This window comes from Triticum urartu, chromosome 6A (assembly GCF_056163025.1).
Source record: "Triticum urartu cultivar PI428250 chromosome 6A, HENAU_Tu73, whole genome shotgun sequence".
NCBI classification, from domain to species: Eukaryota; Viridiplantae; Streptophyta; class Magnoliopsida; order Poales; family Poaceae; genus Triticum; species Triticum urartu.
The window spans coordinates 48,129,316-48,156,703 of NC_141878.1; the positions used below are offsets into that span (position 1 = coordinate 48,129,316).

At 43.2% G+C, this 27,388-nt stretch overlaps 1 protein-coding gene across 1 annotated transcript; it reads right to left on the bottom strand.

Moving 5' to 3' along the window:
* Window positions 1-1,189: 1,189 nt before the first annotated feature.
* Window positions 1,190-5,033, bottom strand: LOC125517417 (S-(+)-linalool synthase, chloroplastic-like). The gene is made up of 7 exons (XM_048682613.2): window positions 4,756-5,033; window positions 4,160-4,385; window positions 3,545-3,917; window positions 3,134-3,352; window positions 2,594-2,732; window positions 1,898-2,137; window positions 1,190-1,737 (listed from the first exon to the last, which is right to left on the bottom strand). The coding sequence occupies exons 1-7, from the start codon at window positions 4,933-4,935 to the stop codon at window positions 1,465-1,467; spliced, it is 1,650 nt and encodes a 549-aa protein (XP_048538570.2). The 5' UTR covers window positions 4,936-5,033; the 3' UTR covers window positions 1,190-1,464.
* Between the last annotated feature and the right edge of the window lie 22,355 nt (window positions 5,034-27,388).

A 27,388-nucleotide genomic window follows, 5' to 3' on the forward strand; every position in this document is an offset into this window, starting at 1 on the left:
TTCTAGGCTATATTTCAGAGAAAATCCGGTCCAGTTCTATATGTCAGAACTAATCTTGTTGTTAGCGCTAGTTTAGATTATTTGTTTTTGTTGAGTCATGCATTTAGTTCAAGCTGCGGCAGGGTGTGCATGTTAAGTTGTGATCACGTGCATCATGCAAAGCTGATCGGTAGAGCTAGGTACTCCCTCCGTTTCAAAATAGATGACCTAACTTGTACTAACTTTGTACAAAGTTAAGTCATCTCTATTTTGGAACGGAGGGAGTAGTATTCTGTGAGTTAGTTAGTGGACTAGCTACAAAGTAGGCCGTGGACTGAGCATTTTTAGTCTGCATGCCAGCTGAGTCTGCATGCCTAACTCTTCTCCATTGTGTGTTCTTGAGAGTAGATATAAACTCAAGAGAGAGTTGAGAGGATAGGAAGCAGATAAGCGGCGCTGAGAGGAGGCGGCACCAACACTATATTAATATTGATGGGGTGTCGTCAATTGTTCGAGGACACGGGAATAGTCTCTGATGCGCAAGTTTTGGCGTGGCTCCCATCTGATGTTCTGGTCGAATATATTGTGCTACTAGGCAGTTACTGCTGATCAGCCGTGAAGTCTTACAAGCGGCACGCCTTTTCCTTTTTCTTACGGCGCGACTGTGCCCGCCGCCACAGCTACAAGAAAAATACTGTCTTAATATATATCCAATATCCGTGCGGCCTCTTGAATGATGCACCCGTAATTGCTAGCTGGTGTGAAATGCTAGACAGAAATCAAATAATCCGCTATATAATATATTTGCACTCCAGTGAATTTTAAGTGTACCATCCAGTTTACACTTCTTTGCTACGTGTGTGGGTAATTCTGTCTACAATTTATTTTTTCTTTAATGAGACAAAAATCCCACCGGAGAAGGTTCTAGCAACTACCAACATACTTCTGTCAGTGATGTGGGTATCAGCTCTTAATTTTATTTCACTTGTCTATGAATGGTCCCCGTCATAAATTGGGAAAACCAAAACCCTGTTTGCAATGTGGGTCTCCTGCGAATGGGTGGTTTTCTTTGCCCTTATGAGATTGGTATCCTTTCAAATATATTTTTTCGTGTCTACCCATCTGCCTTATTGTGTACAGAGAGCATTGCTAGAACTAAATGTAAGCCATCTCAGGCACCAGAACTATCTGCATATCGTCCGAATGTTGCACAAACCAACAATCTTTTCATACATTCACAATTTCATATACAAAGTATTTCGCAGCGTCCAGTGCCTATCAATTCATATGCATCTCATCATACATTTCAACACTGCATGGAGTTGTAGGCTGTTCCCATGTATGTTCATCATCTTATCATGTGAAACACATATGCGAATTGTGCAGGATGTTAGTCAACATCCTACGTGACGACCCTACCAAAAACTAATGCACTACATTTATAAGATTTATATGCAATATAATGTGATAGAATGCATGATTGATTTAGAAGAGCAACATCCTTGTATAATCCTCAAGGACGGGGAGCTTCTGCTCATCATCGTAGCCATACATGACGCGGACCATCCTCGCAAAGTTTAGTGATGCTGTCATGAAGCTATGCGATAGTGTTGACTTTGTCCGACAGAAGCATTCCCTGTTCAGACCCTCCCATTCACTCCTGATCATCTCCAACATGTGCTTCTCTGCATCACCACGAGGATTTTCTCTTTGGTACAACTCTTTGTATGATCCATCTAGCCCATTTTGGGATTCATCCTGCATGAGACAAAGAATGAAAATGTTAGATCATGCCTTATTTGGTCAATATTGACGTGGATGTTGACCCGCCATGCTATGAACTGAATGAATTTATCTAAAATTATTGTTAGTGCTAATCCTATGTTCTTATGTGATCAAGTTCTTGGTGTGTTCAGACCATTGCACTGCCCATGTCGTCCCAGAGCCTCATTATCTTTGCAGGGCAGGAGATGATCCGATGGATGTCGTCATTGTTGCCCTCTGGTAATTCATGCCCCAACATGAATAAAAGATGCATGAATACAAGTGGAGCTCCTGAAGTGACAATCCCGTTTCTTAGATAGTCCTCGGATGTAGGGATCTGATTAGTAGATAACCATTTTCCCTCGATCATGAATCCATCAAACAAAGTTGCCCACTGTAAGAAGAAAAAAGGCAAGCATGTCGGATTAATTTTTCCACTCTTATTTTACTTTCTATTACTTTTGTAAATACAACTAGGTAATTGTGCATGTGTTGCAACATGTGCACATATATTTTGTATGTAATCATCGCGATTTACATGCCATTTTAGTGTTAGTGCGACTACATACCAAAAAGAAACTTTAGCTGATAACTGAATCAGTACTTATTACTTATTGGCTTACCAAAGAAAATAATGTGATTTTGTATGATAAGCCAATAAAACATGGGATAGTTAAGACGATTCAAGGAAATTTGGTTGGGAAAATCAGTAAAACAGGGAACGGAGGAGGTGGTGTGGGGATGGAGACGATGGACGGAAGATAGGAACATAGGTGGTACCGTTGTTATATTTAGTTTCTTAGGAAAAATCAAATTAAAGAGAAATAAAGAAGCATTCTAGGAGACATACTGCTTTCTTGAGATGATTGATAGGGCTCAATCCATGCTCTTTTCTGACTATATCGGCGATATCACTTGTGATAGTGTAAAGAGCCTTGTAACATGATATCATGTAGCTCGGGAGTGAATCAACAGCTGCAAGATCCCACCTGTCAATAATGTGCAATTTTTGTGTGAAACTTTGATAAAAACAATATTTTTATAGCATTTATATGGTCTTAAGCTTAAGTAATCATTGAGTTTTTATTCCATTAGCAAAGTAGATGCCATTTTGGACCTAAACAATCTCTAATATGCAATATTTTTTGCTTTTTGCTTGAATATAGAATAGATAATTAGAAAACTATTAATATTTTAAAATATTTCTCATAAAGACACAATGTTGATTTCAAACCAACATTAAAACATCTGCATATATTATATGTCAAAGTTAAAGAAGTATGAATATCTCATTGGATGTATTTAATACGCCATTTAATTACCAAAAAAGAAACTATATTGCTCCCCTAATCGTATTAACCTTATATATTATGAAAACAACAATGCTCACATTTTGATCGCCTCAGTAAAGAGGGAAAGCTCCTCTTGTGTGGCGACAAGATCAAAGATGTCATCCACAATGTAGACCATGGATATGATCTTTGTGATCTCAATCCGATATCTAGAGAAGGAGAAACCCTCGAGGACGGTCATGGGCCACATGTACCATTTAAGAACTTGGTCCCTTGCGGCCGGAATTTCTTGAGCCAATCCTAGATCATTCCACCATCTGTGTGAAAAGGAATTTTCATATACTTAAAACCACCACTCTTCTAATTGTGGGAGTACGTGAGTAATCAAAAATGTTAATTTATCAAATTTGGCCAAGAGTTCTGCATTTCCCTCTTATCATAAGAATGCACATATTTTCCACTTTTTACAAAATTAATCATTGAGGGCTAGTATTTTATTATATTTATACCTCTTAACCTCTTGCATTTCTCTCTGTTGCTGCAACTTCTTAATCGTAAACTCTGCAAGTGCCAAATTCTCAATTGCCATATTCCTAGTGGGCATGTTCTGGAGGTAACTCAGTTGGTGCCTTGCCTTGTATTGCATCAGGCTCACATGATAGGGATGGTCTAGTGACCGCCTTACATATCTTGCAAGGTTTGGCTCCAGATACTTAATTGCAAATCTAAGATGCTTGCTTGAGAATTCATTTGCCTTGTAGAGTGATGATTCTCCTACGTTGAGGTGTGACATGTCTTGCAAGCTGAGCAACCCTCTAATGTTTTTGCTGAGGCCAAGGTTGAAATCACCATTATCGTTTCTGAACTTCCGAAGAACATCGTCTGCCAATTTGTTAAGAAGGGGCCTTAGGCACATGTTATAAATAATTAGTACAATACATCTCGAGGGAGGTTCTTATACGGTCCACAAGGAAACATTAAACCTTAGTTTAGACTTGGCTACCCTAAGATATTTTTCTAGCAAAGTTATCGCGTAAAATTCATTTCTTAGACCAAATTGCACTCAAGATTCCCAAACTTGTTTGTTTATCTGCCTCGAGACGCCAAACTTGTATTTTACTGACCTGCCGAAACATAATAGCCAGCTTCTCTCATCAGCCTCAAGGAAAGGGTTGCATCAAGCAGATCATCACTATGGATGAGATCTGCACACGAGTCCATGATGGTGTCGATCTCGTCTTGGAAATAGTGGTCGATGCAGAGGCGCTTGAGGTGATCAACAGTGGTCAATAAGCCTCGTCGACTCGTCCGATGGTGATGCAGCAATGCTTGAACATTCGTTAGGCTTTCCTGGTGTGTTGCACAGAGACATCAAACTTGTTCTTCAAAAGAATACAAAGTTTACAGAACTTCAACTATTAATATAGGATTTTGGGTGATAGCAGTTGCAATATTTATATTTACGATTAAAAATACTTTCATAATAATGTAGGTTTATATATTTTATAAAAATCTTTCAAAAATTACTGGGATAATCTGGTTACACAAGGGACCAAATCGTTTCTTTCCTTTTGGTGGAAGGTGACGTTTACGACGACAGGCTTGTGCCAGGCTCAATATTATAGCTCTGATAGGTTTGAACTCGATCCCTTGTGTAATAATTAGAAAAAGGACATAAACACGCATGCTAATTGCATATACGGGTGATAACTATATATACCTCGAAGTCAAAATCATCGGACAGCACATGTGACGCAGGCTCCCGCCCGGGACATATCACCGTTGATGGGCGGAAGAAGGCACGGTTGCGTCCGCTCCGGCCACCATTTCCGGCCAGCGGTGAAGCCGAATGGTGCAGTGGCTGAACTGAGAAGGGGAAGGAGACATGCGCAGCCGCCATCGGTTGCTTAATTAAGTGTGTCGTGTTACAGAACGACTATGTCTTTGGCCTGGGTGATATGAGATGAACAAGTTGCTGCTGCTGCTACGTCTTTGGGTGAGATGAGATGAATTGCAGGCATGCCCTCTAGATTTATAGGGACGGGGATAGGAGTGGTTGCCAGCTGCGTCGATCCATCCTCCACCGATCGAGTGAGCGGTGTTTGAAGTTGGACTATGCATGCACCCCAGGTGAGCCCATGTGGAAAATTCACTAAACGTGAACGATTGTAGCGTACGTCATGCTTGATCAGTTAGTCAGTCGAAGTTCCGTAAGTACATGAACATTTAATAATTCACCTCGCTCACACGCGTCACGTGATGCATGCACTCATCAAATTTAGTTTGTCGTCTAGAGCCATTGTATATATTCTTCGCTTGGCGGGCACACCATGCATCTTTGCTGTCAGCAGCAGCAGCAAGCGTCAAGAAATTACGATGAGCATTCTTCTCGTATTTTTACGAGCAACAGGTGCATCATATATGTTCACTCGGTTCCCACTTGCTCTGAGCGCGTGTACGTACGATGTGTGTGTATACGGTCGTGATGGACCAGACAAATATGGCAACATCGTGCACACTGCAGTACATGTACGGTTTGTCCCTGCATGTACGCGTATAGAGTACATGTGTACATCCTGGTACATGTGTACGCGTATAGGAACATGCGTCATTGTCGCATGGCGCGTTCTGCCACGTGAACGTCTCGATCTGCCGCGTGGAGAGAAAGAGTTTGTTGGTCTCGAGCGGGCAATGAAAAGTCTACCGATGGGCAAGTTTTCGAACGGCTGTTGCCTAGCTCGCAGCCCGTCGAGCTCACGAAAATGGAAGTACTACTTGGCTACTGATAGAGAGCGGTCAACAACAACAACAAAAAAAGAACCCCCAGATATGTAACATGTGTGTACACGACTCGTACTGGCAATGCGCGTGTACTGGCAATTCTTCGTCCAAATTGTTACCAGTGGAGTACTTATGTGAATTAATTATCTACTGCAAAACTCTAGTGAAGTAGAAATTGTTGGAGCAAAAGAAAAGAAGTTACATGTACCTATGTAACCAAGCAACTACACCGTATATGAATTGATTTTTGAAAGTTCTCCCCCGTAAATAGGGCTAGGAAGGATCCCTTTGAAGATGACGTCATTCCGGCGGATCCAAATGCTCCTAGGGACAGAAGTAATAATCAAGATTGACATCTGGGCAGAGATATCTCCCGCAACAAGGAGCAAATGGGCGACCAAAGAAAAGATGTTCATCTCCGTTTCTAGAACATATAGATTCCAAACAACACAATCATAAGATGAAGGCCTTGGGCAGAGTTACCGTGTTATTGTACGAAGCCCTTTCTGGTGCCCCTCCCTCGCGGACGGCCCCGGAGCAAACCCTACTCACCTGCCAACCACCCCACCCCATCCTCCTCTCTTGGCCACCGCCTGAGGACTCCACAACAAGCCCGCACAGCATCGGTGCCAGCCGGACTCTTCTTCTCCCTCTTGCAAGGCACTGAGATTTGTGCATTTTTTCGAGCTGTGAAAATGAACGCTATAATTTATTTCGCACTAGATTAATAAAGGTTTATAACACAGCGAATATATTTTTCAGACTTGGATGAACAAATTTGTAAAATAGGATAACTTAATTCTCAATTGACTGAGCCCTAGGTACTAATGTAGCCTTAAGTTACACCACACAACTGCAGTAAGGTATTGGTCCTTTGTAATGTCATCCCTGTCTCGGGGCCATTCTACCAGAAGAAAAGAATCTCAGGGAGAGGTCCCATATACGAGGAGGAGAGCGATCTATGACTAGGAAGCAGAAAATGATAGATGCATGTTCATTGGACCGACAATGGCGTCTTCTTCTGGATGCTTGGATCTGATCTGAGCAATTTTGCGGTGGGTGGCCACCACACCTTGACACTATACCTAGAAATTTGGAGCTATTGCAAAATTTAATATTGGGCATGTAATGTATTAATGCAAGCTATAAACAAGTTTTCTGTATATCATTGAAGGTAGTTAATAAAGAAATGTTTGAAGAATTACATCATATAATAAAATCAAGCAAAAATCCTGTTCTTCACCTTACAATTAGCCCGTTGTATTTTGGGCTGGTATGTGCAAACCCCATGAACTAAAAAAGGTGACATTCACATCGTGAAGTATATATAGAAACAAATAACATGTACTTATTATGTTTTAGGCAGTTATGTCATATTATATTCCATCATATTGTATTGGGGGAGATGTCACAGGTCATCAAGTTTTGTAAACAGATCGCCTTCTATGTATATAGTCCTGTCGAACGCTAATGGGGCAAAAATTGACTAATTGGCACCAAATTGTGATTAGGGTCCTGGATACCATGCTCTCTCCGGAGTGTGATATCTTTTCCTGGGACCTTCGTGCTTTAGAATGATATCTTTTCCTAGGACCTTCATGCTTCAGAAGCCTTTTCCATACATTAGTAGGATGACGCGTCCTGCATGGCAACGCGATATAAATAAATATTTTAATGCGTTAGCTTGTGATTTACATGTCCATATCAATGCGACTATGTATGTTTATGTAATCCCTTGCGTGATTTACCTTATATTTTGATGAGTAGTTTGATAAGTAAATTAAAGTGGAACTGATTTACAAGGTAAATATTTAAGGTGACTGAGATTATCATACAGTGAAGGATGGACGAAGGGGTGGTGAAAAGAAAAGTTTTTTTGAAAGAGCGCAAGAGAACTATGATTTCATTAAGCGGAAGAGAAAGGCCGGAGCCAACTGTACAAAGGACCAGCCGTAAAATACAGTGGCGAAGAAAGAAAGAGAAAGACAAAAAGGGAAAGAGCTAGGCTACTACTCCCAGCCCAAGTGTCAGCCTCTGGCCAACGCCCATAGCCTAGCTTCATCAATCAGCTGATCCAGCACCTGCTCAACCTACCGCTCACTGCTCCTGAAGATGCGAGCATTTCGTTCCTTCCAGATGAACCCTAATACCATCAACGCCATTGACTTGTTGCGCTTGATCTGAGCCGTGCCAACCGAGAGGTTGAAGAGCCACTCGTGAAGGGACGCCCATGGTGGCCAGGAGGCAGGTAGCAATCCCGACAAGCGGAAACGAGCAGCGACCCACGCCCAGAGCTGTTGTGACCACGGGCAGGTGATTAGGAGGTGCTCGGTGGTCTCCATGTCCCGGCGGCAAAGCGGGCAGAAATAGGAGTTCGGCCACTACCTAGCAAGCAAGCGATCAGCAGTAAGGATCATGTTCTTGCCGAAGAGCCAGGAAAACAGTCGGCACTTCGCCGGAGCCCAAGCTTGCCAGACCGAGGGCCACAATGGCGAGATCATGGAGCCAAGAAACTGAATGTTGTAAGTGGACGCAACCGAGAAGCAGCCGCTCTCATTAAGCTTCCACGAGAAGGCATCTGGTTCCTCATGCCGCATCGCGATTTGGCTGAACACGGACCAGAGATGCACGAAGGCAGGCAGGGTGTCAGACGTGATCCGTCCCCGGAGACCCAAGACCCAACGTCCGCCCTGCAACGCTTCGCGGATCGAGCGAGTCTTGCGCCTGGAGACCGCGAATAGCTCGGGCGCCATGGTGAACGGCGCGCAACCCTTGAGCGAGCTGTCAAACCAGAAGCAGGCATGGTCCTAAAGGAAATATGCCCTAGAGGCAATAATAAAGTTATTATTAATTTCCTTATATCATGATAAATGTTTATTATTCATGCTAGAATTGTATTAACCGGAAACATAATACATGTGTGAATACATAGACAAACAGAGTGTCACTAGTATGCCTCTACTTGACTAGCTCGTTGATCGAAGATGGTTATGTTTCCTAACCATAGACATGAGTTGTCATTTGATTAACGGGATCACATCATTAGGAGAATGATGTGATTGACTTGACCCATTCCGTTAGCTTAGCACTTGATCGTTTAGTTTGTTGCTATTGCTTTCTTCATAACTTATACATGTTCCTATGACTATGAGATTATGCAACTCCCGTTTACCGGAGGAACACTTTGTGTGCTACCAAACGTCACAACGTAACTGGGTGATTATAAAGGTGCTCTACAGGTGTCTCCAAAGGTACTTGTTGGGTTGGCGTATTTCGAGATTAGGATTTGTCACTTCGATTGTCGGAGAGGTATCTCTGGGCCCTCTTGGTAATGCACATCACTTAAGCCTTGCAAGCATTGCAACTAAATGAGTTAGTTGCGGAATGATGTATTACGGAACGAGTAAACACTCTTGCCAGTAACGAGATTGAACTAGGTATTGAGATACCGACGATCGAATCTCGGGCAAGTAACATACCGATGACAAAGGGAACAACATATGTTGTTATGCGGTCTGACCGATAAAGATCTTCGTAGAATATGTGGGAGCCAATATGAGCATCCAGGTTTCGCTATTGGTTATTGACCGGAGACATGTCTCGGTCATGTCTATATAGTTCTCGAACCCGTAGGGTCCGCACGCTTAACGTTTCGATGTCGGTTATATTATGAGTTTTGATGTACCGAAGGTTGTTCGGAGTCCCGGATGTGATCACGGACATGACGAGGTGTCTCGAAATGGCCGAGACGTGAAGATTGATATATTCGACGACTATATTCGGACACCGGAATGGTTCCGTGGGTTATCGGATATATACCGGAGTACCGGGGGGTTACTGGAACCCCCCGAGGGTTATTGGGCCTCATGGGCCCAAAGTAGTGGAAGAGGAGAGGCAGCAGGAGGTGGCGCACAGCCCCCCTTGCCCCAATCCAAATTGGGAAAGGGAAGGGGGCGCGGCCCCCCTTCTCCTTCCTTCTCTTCACCTCCTCCTTCCCCCTTCTCCTAGTTGGAATAAGAAAGGGGGGGCAAAACCTACTTGGAGTAGGATTGCCCCCCTTGGGCGCGCCTCCTCCTCTTGGCCGGCCCCCTCCTCCTCCACTCATTTATATACGTGGCCAGGGGGCACCCCATAGACACAACAATTGATCTCTAGATCTCTTAGCCGTGTGCGGTGCCCCCTTCCACTATAATCCACCTCGATCATATCGTACCGGTGCTTAGGCGAAGCCCTGCGACGGTAGAACATCATCATCGTCACCACGCCGTCGTGCTGACGAAACTCTCCCGTGAAGCTCTACTGGATTGGAGTTCGCGTGATGTCATCGAGCTGAACGTGTGCTGAACTCGGAGGTGCCGTGCGTTCGGTACTTGGATCGGTCGGATCGTGAAGACGTACGACTACATCAACCGCGTTGTGCTAACGCTTCCGCTTTCGGTCTACGAGGGTACGTAGACAACACTCTCCCCTCTCGTTGCTATGCATCACCATGATCTTGCGTGTGCGTAGATTTTTTTTTTAAAATTACTACGTTCCCCAACAGTCGCATCCGAGCCAGGTTTTATGCGTTGATGTTATATGCACGAGTAGAACACAAGTGAGTTGTGGGCGATATAAGTCATACTTCTTACCAGCATGTCATACTTTGGTTCGGCGATATTGTTGGATGAAGCGGCCCGGACCGACATTACGCGTACGCTTATGCGAGACTGGTTCTACCGACGTGCTTTGCACACAGGTGGCTGGCGGGTGTCAGTTTCTTCAACTTTAGTTGAACCAAGTGTAGCTACGCCCGGTCCTTGTGAATGTTAAAACAGCATCAACTTGACAAACTATCGTTGTGGTTTTGATGCGTAGGTAAGAACGGTTCTTGCTAAGCCCGTAGCAGCCACGTAAAACTTGCAACAACAAAGTAGAGAACGTCTAACTTGTTTTTGCAGGGCATGTTGTGATGTGATATGGTCAAGACATGATGCTAAATTTTATTGTATGAGATGATCATGTTTTGTAACCAAGTTATCGGCAACTGGCAAGAGCCATATGATTGTCGCTTTATTGTATGCAATGCAATGGCCCTGTAATGCTTTACTTTATCACTAAGCGGTAGCGATAGTCGTGGAAGCATAAGATTGGCGAGACGACAACGATGCTACGATGGAGATCAAGGTGTCGCACCGGTGACGATGGTGATCATGACGGTGCTTCGAATATGGAGATCACAAGCACAAGATGATGATGGCCATATCATACACTTATATTGATTGCATGTGATGTTTATCTTTTATGCATCTTATCTTGCTTTGATTGACGATAGCATTATAAGATGATCTCTCACTAAATTTCAAGATAAAAGTGTTCTCCATGAGTATGCACCATTGCCAAAGTTCGTCGTGCCCAGACACCATGTGATGATCGGGTGTGATAAGCTCTACGTCCATCTACAACGGGTGCAAACTAGTTTTTGCACACGCAGAATACTCAGGTTAAACATGACGAGCCTAACATATGCAGATATGGCCTCGGAACACTGAGACCGAAAGGTCGAGCGTGAATCATATAGTAGATATGATCAACATATTGATGTTCACCATTGAAAGCTACTCCATTTCACGTGATGATCGGTTATGGTTTAGTTTATTTGGATCACGTGATCACTTAGAAGATTAGAGGAATGTCTTTCTAAGTGGGAGTTCTTAAGTAATATGATTAATTGAACTTAAATTTATCATGAACTTAGTACCTGATAGTATTTTGCTTGTCTATGTTTGATTGTAGATAGATGGCCTGTGCTTTTGTTCCGTTGAATTTTAATGCGTTCCTTGAGAAAGAAAAGTTGAAAGATGATGGTAGCAATTACACGGACTGGGTCCGTAACTTGAGGATTATCCTCATTGCTGCATAGAAGAATTACGTCTTGGAAGCACCGCTGGGTACCAGGCCTACTGCAGGGGCAACACCAGATGTTATGAACATCTGGCAGAGCAAAGCTGATGACTACTCAATAGTTCAGTATGCCATGCTTTATGGCTTAGAATCGGGACTTCAACGACGTTTTGAACGTCATGGAACATATGAGATGTTCCAGGAGTTGAAGTTAATATTTCAAGCAAATGCCCGGGTTGAGAGATATGAAGTCTCCAATAAGTTCTATAGCTGCAAGATGAAGGAGAATAGTTCTGTCAGTGAACATATACTCAAAATGTCTGGGTATCATAATCACTTGACTCAACTGGGAGTTAATCTTCCTGTTGATAGTGTCATTGACAGAGTTCTTCAATCACTGCCACCAAGCTACAAGATCTTCGTGATGAACTATAACATGCAAGGGATGGATAAGACGATTCCCGAGCTCTTCGCAATGCTAAAGGCTGCGGAGGTAGAAATCAAGAAGAAGCATCAAGTGTTGATGGTCAATAAGATCGCCAGTTTCAAGAAAAAGGACAAAGGGAAGAAGAAGGGGAACTTCAAGAAGAACAGCAAACAAGTTGCTGTTCAGGAGAAGAAACCCAAGTCGGGACCTAAGCTTGAAACTGAGTGCTTCTACTGCAAGAAAACTGGCCACTGGAAGCGGAACTGCCCCAAGTATTTGGCGGATAAGAAGGATGGCAAGGTGAACAAAGGTATATGTGATATACATGTTATTGATGTGTACCTTACTAGAGCTCGCAGTAGCACCTGGGTATTTGATACTGGTTCCGTTGCTAATATTTGCAACTCAAAACAGGGACTACGGATTAAGCGAACACTGGCCAAGGACGAGGTGACGATGCGCGTGGGAAATGGTTCCAAAGTCGATGTGATCGCGGTCGGCACTCTACCTCTACATCTACCTTCAGGATTAGTTTTAGACCTAAATAATTGTTATTTGGTGCCAGCGTTAAGCATGAACATTATATTGAAGGAAATATGCCCTAGAGGCAATGATAAAGTTATTATTTATTTTCTTATATCATGATAAATGTTTATTATTCATGCTAGAATTGTATTAACCGGAAACATAATACATGTGTGAATACATAGACAAACAGAGTGTCACTAGTATGCCTCTACTTGACTAGCTCGTTGATCGAAGATGGTTATGTTTCCTAACCATAGACATGAGTTGTCATTTGATTAACGGGATCACATCATTAGGAGAATGATGTGATTGACTTGACCCATTCTGTTAGCATAGCACTTGATCGTTTAGTTTGTTGCTATTGCTTTCTTCATAACTTATACATGTTCCTATGACTATGAGATTATGCAACTCACGTTTACCGGAGGAACACTTTGTGTGCTACCAAACATCACAACATAACTGGGTGATTATAAAGGTGCTCTACAGGTGTCTCCGAAGGTACTTGTTGGGTTGGCGTATTTCGAGATTAGGATTTGTCACTCCGACTGTCGAAGAGGTATCTCTGGGCCCTCTCAGTAATGCACATCACTTAAGCCTTGCAAGCATTGCAACTAATGAGTTAGTTGCAGGATGATGTATTACGGAATGAGTAAAGAGACTTGCCGGTAACGAGATTGAACTAGGTATTGAGATACCGACGATCGAATCTCGGGCAAGTAACATACCGATGAAAAAGGGAACAACGTATGTTGTTATGCGGCCTGACCGATAAAAATCTTCGTAGAATATGTGGGAGCCAATATGAGCATCCAGGTTCCGCTATTGGTTATTGACCGGAGACGTGTCTCGGTCATGTCTACATTGTTCTCGAACCCGTAGGGTCCGCACGCTTAAGGTTTCGATGACAGTTATATTATGAGTTTATGAGTTTTGATGTACCGAAGAAGTTCGGAGTCCCGGATGACATCGGGGACATGACGAGGAGTCTCGAAATGGTTGAGACGTAAAGATTGATATATTGGATGACTATGTTTGGACATGGAAGGGTTCCGAGTGGTTCAGGCATTTTTCCGGAGTACCGGGAGGTTACCGGAACCCCCGGGAGAAGTTATGGGCCTTATGGGCCATAAGAAGGAAGCACACCAGCCCACAAGGGGCTGGTGCACCCCCTTTGGGAAGGAGACCGAATTGGAGAAGGTTTGGGGGGTGCGGCCCCCCCTTTCCTTCTCTCCTACTCCTCCTTCCCTTCCTCTCCTACTCCAACTAGGGAAGGGAGGAATCCTACTCCCGGTGGGAGTAGGACTCCTCCAGGGCGCGCCATAGGGGCCGGCCCTCTCCCCCTCCTCCACTCCTTTATATACGGGGGTGGGGGGCACGCCATACACACACAAGTTGATCTTCGTGATCGTTCTCTTAGCCATGTGCGGTGCCCCCCTCCACCATAATCCTCGATAATATTGTAGCGGTGCTTAGGCGAAGCCCTGCGACGGTAGAACATCAAGATCGTCACCACGCCGTCGTGCTGACGGAACTCTTCCCCGACACTTTGCTGGATCGGAGTCCGGGGATCGTCATCGAGCTGAACGTGTGCTAGAACTCGGACGTGCCGTAGTTTCGGTCCTTGATCGGTCGGGCCGTGAAGACGTACGACTACATCAACCGCGTTGTGATAATGCTTCCGCTTCCGGTCTACGAGGGTACGTAGACAACACTCTCCCCTCTCGTTGCTATGCATCACCATGATCTTGCGTGTGCGTAGGAATTTTTTTTTGAAATTACTACGTTCCCCAACAGTGGAATCCGAGCCTAGGTTTTATGCGTTGATGTTGTGCACGAGTAGAACACAAGTGAGTTGTGGGTGATATAAGTCATACTGCTTACCAGCATGTCATACTTTGGTTCGGTGGTATTGTTGGATGAAGCGGCCCGGACCGACATTACGCGTACGCTTACGCGAGACTGGTTCTACCGATGTGCTTTGCACACAGGTGGCTGGCGGGTGTCAGTTTCTCCAACTTTAGTTGAACCGAGTGTGGCTACGCCTGGTCCTTGCGAAGGTTAAAACAACACCAACTTGACAAACTATCGTTGTGGTTTTTGATGCGTAGGTAAGAACGGTTCTTGCTAAGCCCGTAGCAGCCACGTAAAACTTGCAACAACAAAGTAGAGGACGTCTAACTTGTTTTTGCAGGGCATGTTGTGATGTGATATGGTCAAGACATGATGCTAAATTTTATTGTATGAGATGATCATGTTCTGTAACCGAGTTATCGGCAACTGGCAGGAGCCACATGGTTGTAGCTTTATTGTATGCAATGCAATTGCGCTGTAATGCTTTACTTTATCACTAAGCGGTAGCGATAGTCGTGGAAGCATAAGATTGGCGAGACGACAACGATGCTACGATGGTGATCAAGGTGTCGCGCCGGTGACGATGGTGATCATGACGGTGCTTCGGATATGGAGATCACAAGCACAAGATGATGATGGCCATATCATACACTTATATTGATTGCATGTGATGTTTATCTTTTATGCATCTTATCTTGCTTTGATTGACGATAGCATTATAAGATGATCTCTCACTAAATTTCAAGATAAAAGTGTTCTCCCTGAGTATGCATCGTTGCCAAAGTTCATCGTGCCCAGACACCACGTGATGATCGGGTCTGATAAGCTCTACATCCATCTATAACGAGCCTAGCATATGTAGATATGGCCTCGGAACACTGAGACTGAAAGGTCGAGCGTGAATCATATAGTAGATATGATCAACATAGTGATGATCACCATTGAAACTACTCCATCTCACGTGATGATCGGACATGGTTTAGTTGATTTGGATCACGTGATCACTTAGATGATTAGAGGGATGTCTATCTAAGTGGGAGTTCTTAAGTAATATGATTAATTGAACTTTAATTTATCATGAACTTAGTCCTGGTAGTATTAGCATATCTATGTTGTAGATCAATAGCTCGCGATGTTGCTCCCCGTTTATTGTGTTCCTAGAGAAAAATTATATTGGAAAATGTTAGTAGCAATGATGCGGATTGGATCCGTGATCTGAGGATTATCCTCATTGCTGCACAGAAGAATTATGTCTTTGATGCACCGCTAGGTGACAAACCTATTGCAGGAGCAGATGCAGATGTTATGAACATTTGGCTAGCTTAATATGATGACTACTTGATAGTTTAGTGCACCATGCTTAAACCGCTTAGAATCGGGACTTCAAAGACGTTTTGAACGTCATGGACCATATGAGATGTTCCAGGAGTTGAAGTTAATATTACAAACAAATACCCGAGTTGAGAGATATGAAGTCTTCAACAAGTTCTATAGCTAAAAGATGGAGGAGAATAGCTCAAGCAGTGAGCATGTGCTCAGATTGTCTGGGTACTACAATCGCTTGAATCAAGTGGGAGTTAATCTTCCAGATAAAATAGTGATTGACAGAATTCTCTAGTCACCATCACCCAGTTAGTAGAACTTCGTGATGAACTATGATATGTAAGGGATAACGGAAACGATTCCCAAGCTCTTCGTAATGCTGAAATCGACGAAGGTAGAAATCAAGAAAAATATCAAGTGTTGATGGTAGACAAGACCACTAGTTTCAAAAAAAAGGCAAAGGGAATAAAGGGGACTTCAAGAAGAACGGCAAGAAAGTTGCTGCTCAAGTGAAGAAGCCCAAGTCTGGACCTTAGCCTGAGACTGAGTGCTTCTACTGCAAAAGGACTGGTCACTAGAAGCGGAACTGCCTCAAGTATTTGGCGGATAAGAAGGATGGCAAAGTGAACAAAGGTATATTTGATATACAGATTATTGATGTGTATTTTACTAGTGTTCGTAGCAACCCCTCGGTATTTGATACTGGTTCAGTTGCTAAGAGTAGTAACTCGAAACAGGAGTTGCAAAATGAACATAGACTAGTTAAGGGTGAAGTGATGATGTGTGTTGGAAGTGGTTCCAAGATTGATATGATCATCATCGCACACTCCCTATACTTTTGGGATTAGTGTTGAACCTAAATAAGTGTTATTTGGTGTTTGCGTTGAGCATGAATATGATTTGATCATGTTTATTGCAATATGGTTATTCATTTAAGTAAGAGAATAAATTGTTGTTCTGTTTACATGAATAAAACCTTATATGGTTACACACCCAATGAAAATGGTTCGTTGGATCTCGATCATAGTGATACACATATTCATAATATTGAAACCAAAAGATGCAAAGTTAATAATGATAGTGCAACTTATTTGTGCCACTGCCGTTTAGGTCATATTGGTGTAAAGCGCATGAAGAAACTCCATGTTGATGGACTTTTGGAATCACTTGATGCTTGCGAACCATGCCTCATGGGCAAGATGACTAAGACTCCGTTCTCCGGAACAATGGAGCGAGCAACAGATTTGTTGGAAATCATACATACTGATGTATGTGGTCCCATGAATATTGAGGCTCGCGGCAGGTATCATTATTTTCTGATCTTCACAGATGATTTGAGCATATATGAGTATATCTACTTGATGAAACACAAGTCTGAAACATTTGAAAAGTTCAAAGAATTTCAGAGTGAAGTGGAGAATCATCGTAACAAAAATAAAAGTTTGTATGATATAATCACAGAAGTAAAATATTTGAATTACGAGTTTGGCCTTCAGTTAGAAACAATGTGATATAGTTTCACTACTCACGCCACCTAGAACACCACAGTGTAATGGTATGTCCGAACGTCATAACCGTACTTTATTAGATATGGTGCGATCTATGATGTCTCTTACCAATCTACCACTATCGTTTTGGGGTTATGCATTAGAGACAGCTGCATTCATGTTAAATAGGGAACCATCTAAATCCGTTGAGACGACACCGTATTGTTGGGTTTCGTAGTAATTTCAAAAAATTTCCTACGCACACGCAAGATCATGTGATGCATAGCAACGAGGGGGAGAGTGTTGTCTACGTACCCAACGCAGACCGACTGCGGAAGCGATGATACGACGTAGAGGAAGTAGTCGTACGTCTTCACGATCCAACCGATCAAGCACCGAAACTACGGCACCTCCGAGTTCGAGCACACGTTCAGCTCGATGACGATCCTCGGACTCCGATCCAGCAAAGTGTCGGGGAAGAGTTCCGTCAGCACGACGGCGTGGTGACGATCTTGATGTACTACAGTAGTAGGGCTTCGCCTAAACTCCGCTACAGTATTATCGAGGTATATGGTGGCAGGGGGCACCGCACACGGCTAAGGAATAGATCACGTGGATCAACTTGTGTCTAGAGGTGTCCCCTAGCCTCCGTATATAAAGGAGTAGAGGGGGGAGGCTGGCCGGCCAAGGAGGGAGGCGCAGGAGGAGTCCTACTCCTTCCGGGAGTAGGACTCCCCTCCAATCCTATTCCAATTAGGATTCCCCGAGGGGGAAAGAGAGAGAGGGGTGGCCGGCCACCTCTCCTAGTCCTAATAGGACTAGGGGAAGGGGGGAGGCGCGCAGCCCTTGTGGGAAGCTCTTTCACCTTTCCTCTAAGGCCCATGAAGGCCCATATGGCTCCCGGGGGATTCCGGTAACCTCCCGGTAACCCGGTAAAATCCCGATTTCACCCGGAACACTTCGATGTCCAAACATAGGCTTCCAATATATCAATCTTTACGTCTCGACCATTTAGAGACTCCTCGTCATGTCCGTGATCACATCCGGCACTCCGAACAACCTTCGGTACATCAAAATGCATAAACTCATAATGAAACTGTCATCGTAACCTTAAGCGTGCGGACCCTATGGATTCGAGAACAATGTAGACATGACCGAGACATGTCTCCGGTCAATAACCAATAGCGGGACCTGGATGCCCATATTGGCTCCTACATATTCTACGAATATCTTTATCGGTCAGACCGCATAACAACATACGTTGTTCCCTTTGTCATCGGTATGTTACTTGCCCGAGATTCGATCGTCGGTATCCAATACCTAGTTCAATCTCGTTATCGGCAAGTCTCTTTACTCGTTCCGTAATACATCATCTCACAACTAACATATTAGTTGTAATGCTTGCAAGGCTTATGTGATGTGTATTATCGAGAGGGCCCAGAGATACCTCTCCGACAATCGGAGTGACAAATCCTAATCTCGAAATATGCCAACCCAACATCTACCTTTGGAGACACCTGTAATGCTCCTTTATAATCACCCAGTTACGTTGTGACGTTTGGTAGCACCCAAAGTGTTCCTCCGGTAAACGGGAGTTGCATAATCTCATAGTCATAGGAACATGTATAAGTCATGAAGAAAGCAATAGCAACATATTAAACGATCGTGTGCTAAGCTAATGGAATGGGTCATGTCAATCAGATCATTCAACTAATGATGTGACCTCGTTAATCAAATAACAACTCATTGTTCATCGTTAGGAAACATAACCATCTTTGATTAACGAGCTAGTCAAGTAGAGGCATACTAGTGACACTTTGTTTGTCTATGTATTCACACATGTATTATGTTTCCGGTTAATACAATTATAGCATGAATAATAAACATTTATCATGATTATAACGATATAAATAATAACTTTATTATTGCCTCTAGGGCATATTTCCTTCAGTCTCCCACTTGCACTAGAGTCAATAATCTAGATTACACTGTAATGATTCTAACACCCATGGAGCTTTGGTGCTGATCATGTTTTGCTCGTGGAAGAGGCTTAGTCAACGGGTCTGCAACATTCAGATCCGTATGTATCTTGCAAATCTCTATGTCTCCCACCTGGACTAGATCCCGGATGGAGTTGAAGCGTCTCTTGATGTGTTTGGTCCTTTTGTGAAATCTGGATTCCTTTGCCAAGGCAATTGCACCAGTATTGTCACAAAAGATTTTCATTGGACCCGATGCATTAGGTATCACACCTAGATCGGATATGAACTCCTTCATCCAGACTCCTTCGTTCGCTGCTTCCGAAGCAGCTATGTACTCCGCTTCACATGTAGATCCCGCTACGATGCTTTGTTTAGAACTGCACCAACTGACAGCTCCACCGTTTAATGTAAACACGTATCCGGTTTGCGATTTAGAATCATCTGGATCAGTGTCAAAGCTTGCATCAACGTAACCTTTTACGGTGAGCTCTTTGTCACCTCCATATACGAGAAACATATCCTTAGTCCTTTTCAGGTATTTCAGGATGTTCTTGACCGCTGTCCAGTGATCCATTCCTGGATTACTTTGGTACCTCCCTGCTAAACTTATAGCAAGGCACACATCAGGTCTGGTACACAGCATTGCATACATGATAGATCCTATGGCTGATGCATAGGGAACATCTTTCATATTCTCTCTACCTTCTGCAGTGGTCGGGCATTGAGTCTTACTCAATTTCACACCTTGTAACACAGGCAAGAACCCTTTCTTTGCTTGATCCATTTTGAACTTTTTCAAAATATTGTCAAGGTATGTGCTTTGTGAAAGTCCAATTAAGCGTCTTGATCTATCTCTATAGATCTTAATGCCTAATATGTAAGCAGCTTCACCGAGGTCTTTCATTGAAAAACTTTTATTCAAGTATCCTTTTATGCTATCTAGAAATTCTATATCATTTCCAATTAGCAATATGTCATCCACATATAATATCAGAAATGCTACAGAGCTCCCACTCACTTTCTTGTAAATACAGGCTTCTCCGAAAGTCTGTATAAAACCAAATGCTTTGATCACACTATCAAAACGTTTATTCCAACTCCGAGAGGCTTGCACCAGTCCATAAATGGATCGCTGGAGCTTGTTCACTTTGTTAGCTCCCTTTGGATCGACAAAACCTTCCGGTTGCATCATATACAACTCTTCTTCCAGAAATCCATTCAGGAATGCAGTTTTGACATCCATCTGCCAAATTTCATAATCATAAAATGTGGCAATCGCTAACATGATTCGGACGGACTTAAGCATCGCTACGGGTGAGAAGGTCCCAACGTAGTCAATCCCTTGAACTTGTCGAAACCTTTCGCGACAAGTCGAGCTTTGTAGACAGTAACATTACCATCAGCGTCAGTCTTTTTCTTGAAGATCCATTTATTCTCAATTGCTTGCCGATCATCGGGCAAGTCAACCAAAGTCCATACTTTGTTCTCATACATGGATCCCATCTCAGATTTCATGGCTTCAAGCTACTTTGCGGAATCTGGGCTCACCATCGCTTCTTCATAGTTCGTAGGTTCATCATGATCTAGTAGCATGACTTCCAGAACTGGATTACCGTACCCCTCTGGTGCGGATCTTACTCTGGTTGATCTACGAGGTTCAGTAGTATCTTGTTCTGAAGTTTCATGATCATTATCATTAACTTCCTCACTTATTGGTGTAGGTGTCGCAGAAACGATTTTCTGTGATGTACTACTTTCCAACAAAGGAGCAGGTACAGTTACCTCGTCAAGTTCTACTTTCCTCCCACTCACTTCTTTCGAGAGAAACTCCTTCTCAAGAAAGTTTCCGAATTTAGCAACAAAAGTCTTGCCTTCGGATCTGTGATAGAAGGTGTATCCAATAGTTTCCTTTGGATATCCTATGAAGACACATTTCTCCAATTTGGGTTCGAGCTTATCAGGTTGAAGCTTTTTCACATAAGCATCGCAGCCCCAAACTTTAAGAAACGACAACTTTGGTTTCTTGCCAAACCAAAGTTCATAAGGCGTCGTCTCAACGGATTTTGATGGTGCCCTATTTAACGTGAATGCGGCCGTCTCTAGAGCATAACCCCAAAACGATAGCGGTAAATCAGTAAGAGACATCATAGATCGCACCATATCTAGTAAAGTATGATTACGACGTTCGGACACACCATTACGCTGTGGTGTTCCGGGTGGCGTGAGTTGCGAAACTATTCCACAGTTTTTCAAATGTACACCAAACTCGTAACTCAAATATTCTCCTCCATGATCAGATCGTAGAAACTTTATTTTCTTGTTACGATGATTTTCAACTTCACTCTGAAATTCTTTGAACTTTTCAAATGTTTCAGACTTATGTTTCATTAAGTAGATATACCCATATCTGCTTAAATCATCTGTGAAGGTGAGAAAATAACGATATCCGCCACGAGCCTCAATATTCATCGGACCACATACATCGGTATGTATGATTTCCAACAAATCTGTTGCTCTCTCCATAGTACCGGAGAACGGTGTTTTAGTCATCTTGCCCATGAGGCACGGTTCGCAAGTACCAAGTGATTCATAATCAAGTGGTTCCAAAAGTCCATCAGTATGGAGTTTCTTCATGCGCTTTATACCAATATGACCTAAACGACAGTGCCACAAATAAGTTGCACTTTCATTATCAACTCTGCATCTTTTGGCTTCAACATTATGAATATGTGTATTACTACTATCGAGATTCAATAAGAATAGACCACTCTTCAAGGGTGCATGACCATAAAAGATATTACTCATATAAATAGAACAACCATTATTCTCTGATTTAAATGAATAACCGTCTCGCATTAAACAAGATCCAGATATAATGTTCATGCTCAACGCTGGCACCAAATAACAATTATTTAGGTCTAATATTAATCCCGAGGGTAGATGTAGAGGTAGCGTGCCGACCGCGATCACATCGACTTTGGAACCGTTTCCCACGCGCCTCGTCACCTCGTCCTTAGCCAATCTTCGCTTAATCCGTAGCCCCTGTTTCGAGTTGCAAATATTAGCAACAGAACCAGTATCAAATACCCAGGTGCTACTGCGAGCATTAGTAAGGTACACATCAATAACATGTATATCACATATACCTTTGTTCACTTTGCCATCCTTCTTATCCGCCAAATACTTGCGGCAGTTCCGCTTCCAGTGACCAGTCTGCTTGCAGTAGAAACACTCAGTTTCAGGCTTAGGTCCAGACTTGGGTTTCTTCTCTCGAGCAGCAACTGGCTTGCTGTTCTTCTTGAAGTTCCCCTTCTTCTTTCCTTTGCCCTTTTTCTTGAAACTAGTGGTCTTGTTGACCATCAACACTTGATGCTCTTTCTTGATTTCTACCTCCGCAGCTTTCAGCATCGCGAAGAGCTCGGGAATAGTCTTGTTCATCCCTTGCATATTATAGTTCATCACGAAGCTCTTGTAGCTTGGTGGCAGTGATTGGAGAATTCTGTCAATGACGCAATCATCTGGAAGATTAACTCCCAATTGAATCAAGTGATTATTATACCCAGACATTTTGAGTATATGTTCACTGACAGAACTGTTCTCCTCCATCTTGCAGCTATAGAATTTATTGGAGACTTCATATCTCTCAATCCGGGCATTTGCTTGAAATATTAACTTCAACTCCTGGAATATCTCATATGCTCCATGACGTTCAAAACGTCGTTGAAGTCCCGATTCTAAGCCGTAAAGCATGGCACACTGAACTATCGAGTAGTCATCATCTTTGCTCTACCAGACGTTCATAACATCTAGCGTTGCTCCAGCAGCAGGCCTGGCACCCAGCGGTGCTTCCAGGACGTAATTCTTCTGTGCAGCAATGAGGATAATCCTCAAATTACAGACCCAGTCCGTGTAATTGCTACCATCATCTTTCAACTTTGCTTTCTCAAGGAACGCATTAAAATTCAACGGAACAACAGCACGAGCCATCTATCTACAATCAACATAAACAAGCAAGATACTATCAGGTACTAAGTTCATGATAAATTTAAGTTCAATTAATCATATTACTTTAGAACTCCCACTTAGATAGACATCCCTCTAATCCTCTAAGTGATCACGTGATCCAAATCAACTAAACCATGTCCGATCATCACGTGAGATGGAGTAGTTTCATCGGTGAACATCATTATGTTGATCATATCTACTATATGATTCACGCTCGACCTTTCGGTCTCCGTGTTCCGAGGCCATATCTGTATATGCTTGGCTCGTCAAGTATAACCTGAGTATTCTGCGTGCGCAACTGTTTTGCACCCGTTGTATTTGAACGTAGAGCCTATCACACCCGATCATCATGTGGTGTCTCAGCACGAAGAACTTTCGCAACGGTGCATACTCAGGGAGAACACTTCTTGATAATTTAGTGAGAGATCATCTTATAATGCTACCGTCAATCAAAGCAAGATAAGATGCATAAAAGATAAACATCACATGCAATCAATATAATTGATATGATATGGCCATCATCATCTTGTGCCTGTGATCTCCATCTCCGAAGCACCGTCATGATCACCATCGTCACCGGCGCGACACCTTGATCTCCATCGTAACATCGTTGTCGTCTCGCCAATCTTATGCTTCCACGACTATCACTACCGTTTAGTAATAAAGTAAAGCATTACATCGCGATTGCATTGCATACAATAAAGCGACAACCATATGGCTCCTGCCAGTTGCCGATAACTCGGTTACAAAACATGATCATCTCATACAATAAAATTCAGCATCATGCCTTGACCATATCACATCACAACATGCCCTGCAAAAACAAGTTAGACGTCCTCTACTTTGTTGTTGCATGTTTTACGTGGCTGCTACGGGCTTAAGTAAGAACCAATCTCACCTACGCATCAAAACCACAACGATAGTTTGTCAAATAGACTCCGTTTTAACCTTCGCAAGGACCGGGCGTAGCCATACTCGGTTCAACTAAAGTTGGAGAGACAGTCGCCCGCAAGCCATCTATGTGCAAAGCACGTCGAGGGAACCGGTCTCGCGTAAGTGTACGCGTAAGGTTGGTCCGGGTCGTCTCGTCCAACAATACCGACGAACCAAAGTATGACATGCTGGTAGGCAGTATGACTTGTATCGTCCACAACTCACTTGTGTTCTACTCGTGCATATAACATCAACATCAATAACCTAGGCTCGGATGCCACTGTTGGGTTTCGTAGTAATTTCAAAAAAATTCCTACGCACACGCAAGATCATGTGATGCATAGCAACGAGGGGGAGAGTGTTGTCTACGTACCCAACGCAGACCGACTGCGGAAGCGATGATACGACGTAGAGGAAGTAGTCGTACGTCTTCACGATCCAACCGATCAAGCACCGAAACTACGGCACCTCCGAGTTCGAGCACACGTTCAGCTCGATGACGATCCCCGGACTCCGATCCAGCAAAGTGTTGGGGAAGAGTTCCGTCAGCACAACGGCGTGGTGACGATCTTGATGTACTACAGCAGCAGGGCTTCGCCTAAACTCCGCTACAGTATTATCGAGGTATATGGTGGCAGGGGGCACCGCACACGGCTAAGGAATAGATCACGTGGATCAACTTGTGTCTAGAGGTGTCCCCTGCCTCCGTATATAAAGGAGTAGAGGGGGGGAGGCTGTCCGGCCAAGGAGGGAGGCGCAGGAGGAGTCCTACTCCTTCCGGGAGTAGGACTCCCCTCCAATCCTATTCCAATTAGGATTCCCCGAGGGGGAAAGAGAGAGAGGGCTGGCCGGCCACCTCTCCTAGTCCTAATAGGACTAGGGGAAGGGGGGAGGCGCGCAGCCCTTGTGGGCAGCCCTTTCACCTTTCCACTAAGGCCCATGAAGGCCCATATGGCTCCCGGGGGGTTCCGGTAACCTCCCGGTAACCCTGTAAAATCCCGATTTCACCCGGAACACTTCCGATGTCCAAACATAGGCTTCCAATATATCAATCTTTACGTCTCGACCATTTCGAGACTCCTCGTCATGTCCGTGATCACATCCGGCACTCCGAACAACCTTCGGTACATCAAAATGCATAAACTCATAATGAAACTGTCATCGTAACCTTAAGCGTGCGGACCCTACGGGTTCGAGAACAATGTAGACATGACCGAGACATGTCTCCGGTCAATAACCAATAGCGGGACCTGGATGCCCATATTGGCTCCTACATATTCTATGAAGATCTTTATCGGTCAGACCGCATAACAACATACGTTGTTCCCTTTGTCATCGGTATGTTACTTGCCCGAGATTCGATCGTCGGTATCCAATACCTAGTTCAATCTCGTTATCGGCAAGTCTCTTTACTCGTTCCGTAATACATCATCTCACAACTAACATATTAGTTGTAATGCTTGCAAGGCTTATGTGATGTGTATTACCGAGAGGGCCCAGAGATACCTCTCCGACAATCGGAGTGACAAATCCTAATCTCGAAATACGCCAACCCAACATCTACCTTTGGAGACACCTGTAATGCTCCTTTATAATCACCCAGTTACGTTGTGACGTTTGGTAGCACCCAAAGTGTTCCTCCGGTAAACAGGAGTTGCATAATCTCATAGTCATAGGAACATGTATAAGTCATGAAGAAAGCAATAGCAACATATTAAATGATCGTGTGCTAAGCTAATGGAATGGGTCATGTCAATCAGATCATTCAACTAATGATGTGACCTCATTAATCAAATAACAACTCATTGTTCATGGTTAGGAAACATAACCATCTTTGATTAACGAGCTAGTCAAGTAGAGGCATACTAGTGACACTTTGTTTGTCTATGTATTCACACATGTATTATGTTTCCGGTTAATACAATTCTAGCATGAATAATAAACATTTATCATGATTATAAGGAAATAAATAATAACTTTATTATTGCCTCTAGGGCATATTTCCTTCACATATGAACTATGGTTTGGCAAGAAACATATGTTGTCGTTTCTTAAAAGTTTGAGGTTGCAATGCTTATGTGAAAATGTTTCAACCTGATAAGCTCAAACCCAAATCGGAGAAGTGCGTCTTCATAGGATACCCAAAAGAAAATGTTGGGTACACCTTCTATCACAGATCCGAAGGCAATATATTCTTTGCTTTGAATGGATCCTTTCTAGAGAAGGAGTTTCTCTCGAAAGAAGTGAGTGGGAGGAAAGTAGAACTTGATGAGGTAACTGTACCTGCTCCCTTATTGGAAAGTAGTTCATCACAGAAATCTGTTCCTGTGACTACTACACCAATTAGTGAGGAAGCTAATGATGATGATCATGTAACTTCAGATCAAGTTACTACCAAACCTCGTAGGTAAACCAGAGTGAAATCCGCACCAGAGTGGTACGGTAATCCTGTTCTGGAGGTCGTGTTACTTGACCATGACGGGCCTACGAACTATGAGGAAGCGATGATGAGCCCAGATTCCACGAAATGGCTTGAGGCCATGAAATCTGAGATGAGATCCATGTATGAGAACAAAGTATAGACTTTGATTGACTTGCCCAAAGATCGGCGAGCCATTGAGATTAAATGGATCTTCAAGAGGAAGACGGACGTTGATAGTAGTGTTACTATCTATAAAGCTAGAATTGTCGCAAAAGGTTTTCGACAAGTTCAAGGTGTGGACTACGATGAGAGTTTCTCACTCGTACCTATGCTTAAGTCTGTCCGAATCATGTTAGCAATTGTCACGTTTTATGAAATCTGGCAAATGGATAAACAAAACTACATTCCTTAATGGATTTATTAAAGAAGAGTTGTATATGATGCAACCAAAAGGTTTTGTCAATCCTAAAGGTGCTAACAAAATATGCAAGCTCTAGCGATCCATATATGGACTGGTGCAAGCATCTCGGAGTTGGAATATACGCTTTGATAAGTTGATCAAAGCATATAGTTTTATACAGACTTGCGGTGAAGTCTGTATTTACAAGAAAGTGAGTGGGAGCACTACATCATTTCTCATAAGTATATGTGAATGACATATTGTTGATCGGAGATAATGTAGAATTATTCTGCAAAGCATAAAGGAGTGTTTGAAAGGAGTTTTTCAA

Bases quoted from the DNA above. Each gene is read 5' to 3' on its own strand.
- LOC125517417 (XM_048682613.2), bottom strand. From the start codon at position 4,935: ATGGCGGCTGCGCATGTCTCCTTCCCCTTCTCAGTTCAGCCACTGCAC. The intron at 3,918-4,159 runs GTCAGTAAAATA...ACAAATTGGCAG, and splicing joins TGGCTATTATGTTTCGGCAG to ACGATGTTCTTCGGAAGTTC. The intron at 3,353-3,544 runs GTATAAATATAA...CTTTTCACACAG, and splicing joins GAAATGCAAGAGGTTAAGAG to ATGGTGGAATGATCTAGGAT.